At 43.5% G+C, this 12,900-nt stretch overlaps 1 protein-coding gene across 4 annotated transcripts in view; it reads right to left on the bottom strand.

Moving 5' to 3' along the window:
- Positions 1-12,900, bottom strand: part of INPP4B (inositol polyphosphate-4-phosphatase type II B) — an 877,589-nt gene that overhangs the window by 667,509 nt on the left and 197,180 nt on the right. For 3 of the 4 annotated variants that reach the window (XM_040331418.1, XM_040331408.1, XM_040331402.1), the window contains exon 3: positions 4,841-4,959. In XM_040331418.1, coding sequence (XP_040187352.1) covers positions 4,841-4,959 — 119 coding nt within the window. Of the gene's footprint in view, positions 1-4,537; positions 4,675-4,840; positions 4,960-12,900 lie in introns of those variants that run through there. The other variant, XM_040331426.1, reaches the window with a different exon arrangement.

Here is a 12,900-nt window from a genome sequence, read left to right on the forward strand (position 1 = left end):
GAGTGGGAACATGTTACACATTCCATCCATTTTTTAGGGTGGAACATGTAACATGTTCCCAAAGGTGAACTTATCCTTGAAGTAAGCAGCTTATTGGTTACTATGCACAGCTTCACCAGATTCTAAGTGTGCCAGTTTTTCGTAAATCCCCCCCCCAATGTCTTACAGCAACCACATCTTCTGAATAGGACGTGTGTGCCGGACCTGCCACTGTTAGTGATGCTTGGGGGTAGCCTGGTTGTAATAATGGCTGGTTGTAATCATTTGTTTTAACTGGTCATCTAGAAAAAATATTATTTAAATCTTTATCAGGCTGAGAGGGTTGTGAAATATTAAATTTGTATATTACTGCCTTAAAGCGGTGGTTCACCCTCCTTAACATCATTATACCATTACATTCGGCATCGTAGCGCGAGCTACGGTATGCCGGTCTTAAATTTTTAATCCCCGTACTCACTGTGCTATCGATGATTGAAGTTTCCGACTCCCGCGGGGAATGGGCGTGCCTATGGAGAGGGAGGATGATTGACGGCCGGCTCTGGCACGTCACGCTCCCCGAAGACAGCCGGAGTAGGTCTCGGCTCTTCACGGCGCCTGCGCACAGGCTATGCGCAGGCGCCGTGAAGAGCCAAGCCTATTTCGGCTATTTCCGGAGGAGCGTGACGTGCCAGGGCCGGCCGTCAATCACCTTCTCTCACCATAGGAACGCCCATTCCCCGGAATCTTCAATGATCCATAGCACAGTGAGTACGGGGATAAAAAATGTAAGACCGGCATACTGTAGCTCGCGCTACGATGCCGAATGTAATGGTATAATAAATTTTTTTTTTTTTTTTTTAATAGGGTGAACCCCCGCTTTAAGTTAAGGGCAGCCATACATGGTTTGAATCTCGGCCGGTTCAGCAGGAACCGGCCGAGATTTGAAACACTAATGGGCAGGCTGAATGCACCAAGTTGATCAATCAACTTGGGTACAACCAGCCTGCTGTATTCTCTTACGAGTATCGATTAGCGATCATCGCTGTCTTCTCCCAGCTGGGGTGGTAGAAGATAATTACTGTTTCCCCTGTCAACAGAAATTTGCACCGTGTGTGGTCGGGGTAAGCCTCAATGGAAACCAGTACTGATAGGGATATGGAGGCTGCCATTATTGACTCCCCTCCTGGCCAGCTTGGGCTTCTGTCCATGACTCTAAGCAAGCAAGTCAGTCAAGTGAATTCAGAACTCTTGATCAGCATGGCAGCCAGAGAATTTGTATTTTCAGAAGGATGGGTCAGCAATGGAAACCTTCATATTTTTGCAACTCAGACTGTGTCATTATTGGCAGCTTTTATATTTCTGACAATATGGGCAGCCTTTAAAGGAAATCAGTGCTGAGGGAAATATGGAGGCTGCCAATGCTGTCCTCCCTCCAAGCTAGTTATCTTCTGCCATGCTAACCTCAGCATCGGTACTTGTACAAAGGAAATTACTCAGAAAGTGCAGAGACAGGAAATTAGCATTTTTAGAAGGAGATAAGTAATTGTAGCTCGCAGAAAAGGTTAAGAAAAAAAAAAAAACGATTGCAGAAACGTACTCCCATGTTTACAACTGTCTGTCACATGTGATTTGGTATATCCAGTCACCTTTGGAACTACTATACTGAAAAATGTAAAGCTCTTGCAGCCGGGAACCTGATTGGCTGAAAAAAATACAAAACTGTAAAAGTCTAAAGCAGTATATACAGTAGCTTTAGGATAAGGAGTAGCCATACATCTGGTCAGTATGTGAGTGAGTCTGTATGGGAGTGGTTTTATAATTGTCAGCTCCTGCACCTGCAGGGCTCTAATGAGGGAAGTGGCAGGGTCTGCATCCCTTTAGATGTGATTTTCCTATTGGGAGTATATTAAAAAAAAAAAATAATAATAAAAAAAAAAAAATGAAATGTTTGTTGCAGGGGATGCTTAAAATCTGACTTGTATATTATTACAGACTTCTGGGGAAATCAGTAAGCCAATCACACAAGCAGGAAATTATCTGTGTACAGAACCGCTAAAGGTTGCCATAGTGTATTTCATTTTACAGTGCAGTTCCCTTTACATCACAACCCCCTTTACATTACAGTGCCCCCTTACAGAGCAGTCCCCTTTACGTTACAGTGCCCCCTTTACATCACAGCCCCACTTTACATTACAGTGCCCCCTTACAGAGCAGTCCCCTTTACGTTACAGTGCCCCCTTTACATCACAGCCCCACTTTACATTACAGTGCCCCCTTACAGAGCAGTCCCCTTTACGTTACAGTGCCCCCTTTACATTACAGCCCCACTTTACATTACAGTGCCCCCTTTACGTTACAATGCCCCCTTTACATCACAGCCCCACTTTACATCACAACCCCCTTTACATAACAGTGCCCCATTACAGAGAAGTCCCCTTTACATTACAGTGCCCCCTTTACATCACAGCCCCACTTTACATTACAGTGCCCCCTTACAGAGCAGTCCCCTTTACGTTATAGTGCCGCCTTTACATCACAGCCCCACTTTACAATACAACCGCCTTTACATAACAGTGCCTCATTACAGAGCAGTCCCCTTTACATTACAGTGCCCCCTTTACACCACAGCCCCACTTTACATTACAGTGCCCCCTTACAGAGCAGTCCCCTTTACGTTACAGTGCCCCCTTTACATCACAGCCCCACTTTACATTACAGTGCCCCATTTACAGCGCAGTTCCTCTTATATTACAGTGCAGCCCCCTTTACATCACAACCCCCTTTACATTACAGTGCCCCCTTACAGGGCAGTCCCCTTTACATTACAGTGCCCCCTTCACATCACAGTCCCACTTTACAGAGCAGTCCCTTTACAATAATGTAAAGGGGCACTGTGATTTAAAGGGGACCGCACTGTAAGGGGGCACTGTAATGTAAAGGGGGGCTGTGATGTGAAGGGGAACTGAGTACATTGATAAAAGGGGGGACTGTCCTGTAAAGGGGGGCTAAGCACAGACTCCATTAACAGCCCCCCCCGGTCCCTGGGAATATTGGCTGCTGTGAAATGGTCCGTGGCGCCAAAAAGGTTGGGGATCGCTGCTTTAAAGGACAGCTGAGATCTGTAGTTCTACAGAGAAGTTTAAAGAAGCTAGAATTCAGAAGGGTTCTAGAGTAACTGTGTGCATTAGGAGCAATAATAATTTTGCAATATAAAAATATCACTGTGAATAATCTTATTATTGCTACTAGATTTCTAATTCAATCCACAGCCCTGATCCCTAGCAGTGTATTGACTATGCTGACAGCTCTCCTGTTACCTGTCTTCAATTTAGACAGTATTGTCATAGTTGACCATGTCAGCTGCTACAGACCTAATCACAATTTTACGATGGGGCCCCCTGATCCATGACACCCGTTCTTACCATGTTTACTATATACCCTGAATGGAAAAAGTACAGGTACACTTTAAGAACAGGACAGTCCCACAGTACCAATAATATGGTAGTAAAAGCAGTTCATAATGTTTAACACAGCTGTGTTTTTTTCCGGTCCGGTTCTAAGCTTTGCCATCCACAGGGCAGGCAGACAGGAAATGGAGTAGAACAAGAAAGTCTTTATAACCGGGATTGTTCTGCTACATTACTGCTAATGCCACTGGAGTGATGGGAAGCATCCTGAGCACAGCCATTAGCCTGGTTTAGCAGACCTGTCAACTCCCACTGCTTATTTGTGAATCTCGCTGGTTTTTAGTCAGGATGTGATTTTTCGCTCGAGTGGCACGGTAGACTTCACACAGCTTTCATAGCTTTCTCCCTAACTATATGCTTTGGAATATGGCTTTTCTAGGCTCAGTGGAGGCAGCGGGTCGAATAATCGCTCCGAAAACCAACCCGTTACACAGACAGCGAGACCTGCTATAGAAAGACCACGTACTTCCCCCAGTAGATAGGATCCCATAACAACAAGCCGTCTCGGCATGTCTCACGTTATACTGAGTCAGAAGAGTATGGACAGTATAAATAAACGTAGCTTAGGAGCAAATCCGCCGTGTCAAGTGCATTGCAACAACCTTCTTGGGATGCTCAGAAGGGATATAAAATCACTGCCGTGTACAAATGTGATCGGTAGTGAAAAGGGGGGGGGGGCAAATAAAAAAAACTGGGTCATTCTTCAAGCAGAAAATGGAGCTGGAAATTGTACTTATGTCTATTGGAACACTCCAGACAGTGGGAGCTAAAGAGCGGAGATCTCTAGCAGCCTGTTTATACCATTCAGAATAGCTAAAGGTTCAGATGATGCCAAAGCAGATTAGCAGTCATCTGGAAATCTGTGTCTGCAAGAAGCACGCTGTACCAATTCATCCCAGCCTGCCTGCCTGCCTTAGGAATTGCAAATGTTACCCTTTTAGAAAGTGATTGTACAGCACAACACGTCCATTGACACACCACGTTCCTCACTCCTACGTCTACAAGAGGTGCCATGACCAATGTAAACAATTCCCTTCCTCGCACTCCCCTCCCTCACAATGTCTAATATCCCTCTCCAGGCACATACATACCCTTTTCTTCATCCGACAACACAACATTGTGAATCCAAGGAGCGTAAAACAATAAAAGTATAGGCAATAATTCCACCACCGATTCCCAGGATGTGCTATTCCCACAGTCGCTGCTGGAATGAGGTGTTAGCTGCTCAGAAATGTGTTTTACATGAAACTACACGTTTTGATTTGGCAAGGAGCCCCGGAAAAAACACTTCTAGAACAAAATCACATTGCTTAAAAGGTGTTGAAACTTGCGTGAGCAACTTAAGTGACTGAAGGAAAAAATAATAAAAAATAAAATAAAAGAAGCATGCTCACCTCCACAATTTCTGTGTTGGCATATCTGGTTAAAGTCTGCTCTGTAGGATGTGCCACTGAGATCTGTACGAACGTGTTCAGCTTTCCATCACGGGCAGCGCTCAGCAGATCCTTGCATGCTGCAAACCAAAAGAAAGAAAGTGTCAGTAAAGGCAAAGAATTCATGTGGCACAGGACGGCTCAGGCATAGAAGCAGCTCTGGAGCACATCTCTGGAGACGCAGCTGATTTAGCAGAGGAAGTCCCTTGGAGTTACCTTCACAGACATAGGAAGTCACATGTTAGTGCTGAGAATTCATTTCCACAAGCAGCTCCTGGAAGCAGACTTCCCAGCCAGAAGCACAGCATTGGTGTGTACAAATCGCAGGCTAATCCCCGCCGAGTCACATACACAAACACACCAGCAATTGGAAGAGAATAAAGTACATCAGATGTGACCTTAAACTCCATGCACGTCACTTAGCCTTTTCCCATAAAGCACCGGAGGAATTGTTTAATAAGCTGGCTACTTATTAACTAGTTGTGTTATTGCTACCATGTGTTGTACTAGGTTAGGTGTCTATGTGCATCATACACACACACACACACACACACACACACACACACACACACACACACACATATATATATATATATATATATATACGCGTATAGTTTAGTTATTCTGTGCCCAACTAACTATGTAATCAATACCATAAAAATGTGAAAAAGAAAAAAAGTGATAAATTATATATATATATATATATATATATATATATATATATATATATATATATATATATATATATATATATATATATATATATATATATATATATATATATATATATATATATATATATATATATATATATATATATATATATATATACTGCCATCTCCAAGAATGAAATACTCAATTCATAAACTTATATATACAGAAAAAGAGATTGCGCAAAACCTAAAACGCACCAATTCATTATCATGCAAATACAATATACAATATATAAAGTAAAGATGATCAAAAAAATTATTAAATTAATAAGTATTGTGTTAAAATGAAGTGCAAACACACACACAGAGGCCCGGATTCAGATACGAGTTACGACAGCGTATCTCCGGATACGCCGTCGTAACTCTGAGTGTTCCGGGTCGTGTCTATGCGACTGATTCGTAGAATCAGTTACGCATAGATTTCCCTAAGATCCGACTGGCGTAAGTGTCTTACACCGTCGTATCTTGGGGTGCCTCTGCCAGCTTCCTACCACCCCACCCCTGTCATCTTTATCCCCCTCACCCCTCTGCGAGCTTCCTACCACCCCACCCCTGTCATCTTTATCCCCCTGCACCCCTCTGCTATCTTCCTACCACCCCACCCCCTGTCATCTTTGTCCCCCCTGCCAGATTCCTACCACCCCACCCCTGTCATCATTATCCCCCCTGCACCCCTCTGCCAGCTTCCTACCACCCCACCCCCTGTCATCTATATCCCCCCTGTACCCCACTGTCAGCTTCCTACCACTCCACTCCCTGTCATCATCATTTCCATTCTCATCTTAATTCCCATGTGCCTGGCATCCTACCACCCCACCCCTGTCATCTTTATCCCCCTGTACCCCACTGTCAGCTTCCTACCACCCCACCCCTTGTCATCTTCAACCTCAATTAGTACCCCTCTGATAGCTTCCTACCACCTCATCCTGTCATCTTTATCCCCCTGTACCCCACTGTCAGCTTCCTACCACCCCACCCCCTGTCATCTATATCCCCCCTGTACCCCACTGTCAGCTTCCTACCACACACTCCCTGTCATAATTATCTCCAGCCTCATCACAATCCCCCTGTGCCTGGCATTCTACCACCCCACCCTCTGTCATCTTCACCCCCCCTGCACCCCTCTGCCAGTTGCCTACCACGTCACCCCCTCTAATTTTCACCCCCTGTACCCCACTTTTAGCTTCCTGCCACCCCACCCACTATCATCATCATCATCATACCCGCACCCCACCTCTGACATCCTACCACACTGTCCCCTGTCATCAACATTCCCATCATCCCCCTGTATCCCACCTCTAGCATCCAAACCACCCTATCCCATCATCATCCTTATCTTCACTTCCCCTGTACCCCACTACCAGCTTCCTAACACCCCACCCACTGTCATAATCACCCCTCTCTGCTGATATCCTACCACCCCACTCATTGTCTTCAACATCCCCATCATTCCTCTCTACCCCACCTCTGGCATCTTACCACCCTACCTTCTGTCATTATCATGCTCACCCCTCCGGTACCCCACTTCTGGAATCCTATCACTCTATCATAATAAGGGAGATATGACCTCAGCCTCTCACCCCCAATGATGTCCCCATCACCCCAAACTGCATCCTGTCATCCAACCAACTGTACCCCAACAGCCTTTAAAGTGGTTGTAAACTCTGTACTACCATTTTATCTACAGGTAAGCCTTTTATAAGGCTTACCTATAGATTAAAAAAAAAAAGTTACCTAATACAAATTTGGAAAGTAAAAAATAAACTAAAAACGAAACTAAAAGTAAGGGGCCAGATTCACAAAAGAGATACGACGGAGTACCTCAGATACTCCGTCGTATAGCTCAGAGTATCTATGCGACTGATTCATAGAATCAGTTACGCATAGATATCCCTTAGATCCGACAGGTGTAATGGACTTACACTGTCGGATCTTCGGATGCAATACCGCGGCCGCCGCTGGGGGGAGTTCGCGTCGTAAACCAGCGTCGGGTATGCAAATTAGGAGTTACGGCGATCCCCGAAGGTTTTTCCCGTCGTTACGTCGTCGCAAGTGTTAGATTTCCGTCGCAAAGATAGGGCACCTTTAATATGGTGTAAAAGTACTCCACCATGTTAAAGTATGCCCGTCTTTCCCGCGTCGTATTTGAATTTTTTTTTTATTTTTTTTTTTTCCCGGCGTAAGTACTTTGATCACGTCGCGATTCACAAAACGTTGACGCGTCGTAATTTCGCGCAAAGCACGTTGGGAAATTTGCGACGGGAGCATGCGCAGTACGTCCGGCGCGGGAGCGCGCCTAATTTAAATGGTATCCGCCCCATTTGAATTGGGCCTCCTTGCACCGGACGCGTTTACGATACACCGCCGCAAATTTCCAGGTAAGTGCTTTGTGGATCTGGCACTAAATCGGAAAACTTGCGGCGGTGTAACGTAAACGGGTTACGTTACGCTGCGCCCAAGCTACGTGAATCTGCCCCAAAGTTTCCATAGCAGCACACAGCCGTCATGGTTAGCCAGCTCTGGCAGAATCAGGTCATGATGATCATGTAATGTCTGGTACATTTCTGCTATAAAAAATATTCCCAGTTTTATAGGATTCCAAACATTTACAGTAATTATTTCCTATATTTGGATTATCACCAATAGAATGCCTGTAGCAGGAAGACTGTAGTGTGGATTGCAGATCCTGCTTCCACAGGAAGAGTGCAAGTTTATAAAAGGATACTATTTGTATTCTTTAGCAAGTCTGAGGCTTTCCCTAGTTAACCCTTCCATGGTAAACGTGACTGTAATCTAAGACTTCTGGATATTGATTTGTAACGCTTGCATGAACAATATCCTCTACAAATTATAAAATATTCACTTTACTTGACCCTATTAACAAAAATAGAATACTTTTTAAAATCCAACCTCCAAGTTTCAGTCTATTTTTCTTCATCAATAGTGATATGGTTTCTATGCTTCAAAAGTTATTCTCTTATGTATGTGCAGATCACACAAAGTGTACAATTTAACCACTTCCCACCCAAGGACGTCATGTGACGTCCTGGACTTTCAGTGGGTATATCTGAATGCAGCTATAGGCATCATTCAGATATCACTATTTTCTGCCTGGCGATTCTGTGCACCATAAGAATGATCATAGCGGCAGTTCCACCGCTTGATTGCTCTTATCGGTGACGGGAAGGGACGTCCCACCCCCCGCCACCATCTGGTGCTTCTCCGGGCTCTCCCGTGCCATCGGGGACCCGGAGAAATGATCGGCCAGCGCCGGATGGAAAGCATAGAGATGACTGGTGACCAGATGGTCACCAGTCATCTCTATGGCCGTCGGAGGCCCAGGCGCGACGTTACGCCCAGGTAGCCAGAAGTAAACAAAGCCGGCTGAGATCTGTGAATTTTTTTTCACAATCTCATACTTTCCAGCCTGGAGGAGAGATGTGGGGGTCTTATTGACCCTGCAGCTCTCCATAAAGAGGACCTGTCACGACAGATTCCTATTACAAGGGATGTTTACATTTCATGTAATAGGAATAAAAGTAATCAGAAAAAAAAAAAGTGCAAAAATAATAAAAGTAAGATAAAAAAATATGATTTAAAGCGCCCCTGTCCCCGGTAGCTTGCACGCAGAAGCGCCACACACGCAAGTCCCGCCCACATATGTAAACACTGTTTAAACCACACATATGAGGTATCATATGTAACTCTAAACTGGTAACCTGTAAAAAAAAAATTTAAGCGTCGCCTATGGAGATTTTTAAGTACTGAAGTTTGGCGCCATTCCATTAATGTGCATAATTTTAAAGCGTGACATGTTAGGAATCTATTTACTCGGCGTAACATCATCTTTCACATTATACAAAAAAATTGGGCCAACTTTACCGTTTTGTTATTTTTTTATTCATGAAACCGTTGTTTTTCCCCAAAAAAATGTGTTCAAAAAATTATTGCGCAAATACCGTGCGAGATAAAAAATTGCAATGACCGCCATTTTATTCCCTAGGGTGTCTGATAAAAAAACATATATACCGTTTGGGGGTTCTGAGTAATTTTCTAGCAAAAATAAATAAATATGATTTTTGTGTGTAGGAGAGGAGTGCCAGAATAGGCTCGGTATTAAAGTGAAAAAAAAAAAGCTTTTCGATAAAATAGTGCCGCTGATTTACTAAGGTAGTAGAGCATTTTCTTTTTGCTTGCATGTGATTGGATAAGCGGAAAAAACAAAAAAAATCACCTGACTCATTAGGCTAAATGCAGTTTTTTTTTTGCAATAACGTTTTTACCTAGCTTATAAAATGAAGTGACTTCAAATATCCAATTGTGAGCAAAGATTAAGCTTTCTTTTATTCGTCCTTCCACATAATTGGGTATACTTTGCACAATTCATTTTTACATAACTATCGCCTATTCACTAAGATATATGAAAATTTACTTGAATGTGAATATGCCCTACTTTAAATAAATGTCAATATGTCAAAAATTATTTGTAAAACCAGAGACACAAGCTATTGAATTTACACTATATTTTCAAAAGTATTGGGACACCTGCCTTTACATGCACATGAACTTTAATGGCATCCCATTTTTAGTCCATAGGGTTCAATACTGCGTTGACCCACCTTTTACAGCTATAACAGCTTTCAGGCCCCGTACACACGACAGAGGAACTCGACGTGCTTGGCACGTCGAGTTCCTCGTCGAGTTTTGGGATGAAGCCGCCGAGGAGCTCGGCGGGCCGGCTTCTCCCATAGAAGAGCGAGGACAACGAGAAAATAGAGAACATGTTCTCTATTTTCTCGTCGAGTTCCTCGGCGGCTCCATCGAGCCAAAACTGTACAGACGACAGAGATTCTCGGCAGAATCCGGGTTTTGACCGAGTTTCTCGGCGAATTCTGCCGAGAATCTCTGTCGTGTGTACGAGGCCTAACTCTTCTGGGAAGGCTGTCAACAAGGTTTAGGAGTGTGTCTATGAGAATGTTTGACCATTCTTCCAGAAGCGCATTTGTGAGGTCAGGCACTGATGATGGATAAGAAGGCTTGGTTCACAGTCTCCACTTGAATTCATCTCAAATGTGTTCTATCTGTGTAGGCCAGTAAAGTTCCTCCAACCCAAACTTGCTCATCTAGGTCTTTATGGACCTTGCTTTGAGCACTGGTCCAAATCATTAGGTGGAGGGGGGGATTATCTAGTGGGTTTGTTTTTCAGGGGCTGGGGTTGGCCCCTTAGTTCCAGTGAAGAGAACTCTTAAGGTATCAGCATACCAAGACAATTTCATTCTCCCAACCTTGTGGGAACAGTTTGGGGATGGCCCCTTCCTGTTCCAACATGACTGCACACCAGCGCACAAAGCAAGGTCCATAAAGACATGGATGAGCGAGTTTAGAGAAGAGGAACTTGACTGGCCTGCACAGAGTCCTGACCACAACCCGATAGAACACCTTTGGGATGAACTAAAGCGGAGACTGCGAACCAGGCCTTCTCGTCCACAACAGTGCCTGACCACACAAATGTGCTTCTGAGAGAATGGTCAAACATTCCCATAGACACACTCCTAAACCTTGTGGACATCCTTCCCAGAAGAGTCTAAGCTGTTATAGCTGCAAAGGGTGCTGGGATGCCATTAAAGTTCATGTGCGTGCAAAGGCAGGCATCGGAATACTTTTGACAATATAGTGTATATGAAAATATCAACTCACACAGTCAAAGGTAATCTTCGACCCTCATATCTGGGCTTTAATATTATGAATAGTCAGAGGACATACTCACATTAGGCAATTGGTACAATTTTTGAGTACGTTTGAGCCCCATATTTCAGTTTGTTTGACTATTGTAATCCCCCCCGTACTGTGTTTCGGAATGGTTCAAGCATACGATACCCTGGGCCACTTTAAGAGGTTCCATTAAAATTGGGCATGGTACACATCTGCACGATTGCGAACTGTGTCTGAACACGGAACTCAAAACACTAAAGGCTCTATTCACAGCTGAGCATACTGGAATCGCGGGCAGAATCATGCAATTGCTGCGATTGTGCCGCAATTTTTGAGCGTCAAATTGTGCTAAAATTGCGAACAAATATCAGAAAAACACAATGTGCTCCATGCCCGGCCTGTCAATTTAGGTGGATGGCCATGTCTTAGTAGGTTTGCAGTTGTGTCATACTCTTTACATTTTCGGAGGATGGATTGAACAGTGATCCGTGAGATGTTCAAAGCTTGGGATATTTTTTTATAACCCAACATTGCTTTAAACTTCTCCGCAACTTTATCCCTGACCTGTCTGGTGTGTTCCTTGGCCTTCATGATGCTGTTTGTTCACTAAAGTTCTCTAACAAACCTCTGAGGGCTTCACAGAACAGCTGTATTTATACTGAGATCAAATTACACACAGGTGTACTCGAACTACTAATTAGGCGACTTCTGAAGGCAGTTGGTTCCACTAGATTTTAGTTGGGGGTATCGGAGTAAATGGGGGCTGAATACAAATACATGCCACACTTTTCACATATTTGTAAAAAAAAATAGGAAAACTATTTATCATTTTCCTTCCACTTCATAATTATGTGCCACTTTGTGTTGGTCTATCATATTAAATCTCAATAAAATACATTTATGTTTTTGGTTGCAACGTGACAAAATGTGGAAAATTTTAAGGGCTATGAATACTTTTTCAAGGCACTTTATATTCACCTAGAAAAATGGGGACATGTTCAATACTTATTTTATCCGCTGTGTGTGTGTTGTGACAGGAAGTCAGGTAAATCTGTGGGTGTTGTCACAGATGGGACATACATTTCTGCCTTTTTTAGACAATACACCAATTGTTATTAGGCGTTGGCTGAAAATGTAGCCAGAAATGGTCTAAGGGCATTGGAAGACTTCAGCTGTTCAGAATGAGGCAATTAAGGCCTATATAAGTAGTCCAGAGGATTACCACTAATTTGCTGCATCCTGAGGCTTTGTGAGTAAGGAGAAGCAGTGTACTGAAAGTCTTCTGAGGAGGTGAGGAGAGGATTGATTTTTCTGTGTGATAAAAATCAAAAGACTATTGTTTTTCTGCTGTATGACCAGCAGTGTCTGCCCAGCAGTAGGCTGAGTTAGACTTCATAGATAGGTTCCTGTGTGGAAGGTAGACGCCCAAAGTGGCCAGGGTTTATTTTATGTTTGATTTTGTTTATGCTGTTTGGATGCTTGCACTTGTTTCCAGCAAGATGGAATATATGGATATATATATATATACATACATACATACATACATACACGCGCACACACTGTATATATTGTGTTGGTGGTTGCATTAGTTTTATT

The sequence above is a fragment of the Rana temporaria genome, chromosome 1, assembly GCF_905171775.1.
Source record: "Rana temporaria chromosome 1, aRanTem1.1, whole genome shotgun sequence".
Taxonomy (NCBI): Eukaryota; Metazoa; Chordata; class Amphibia; order Anura; family Ranidae; genus Rana; species Rana temporaria.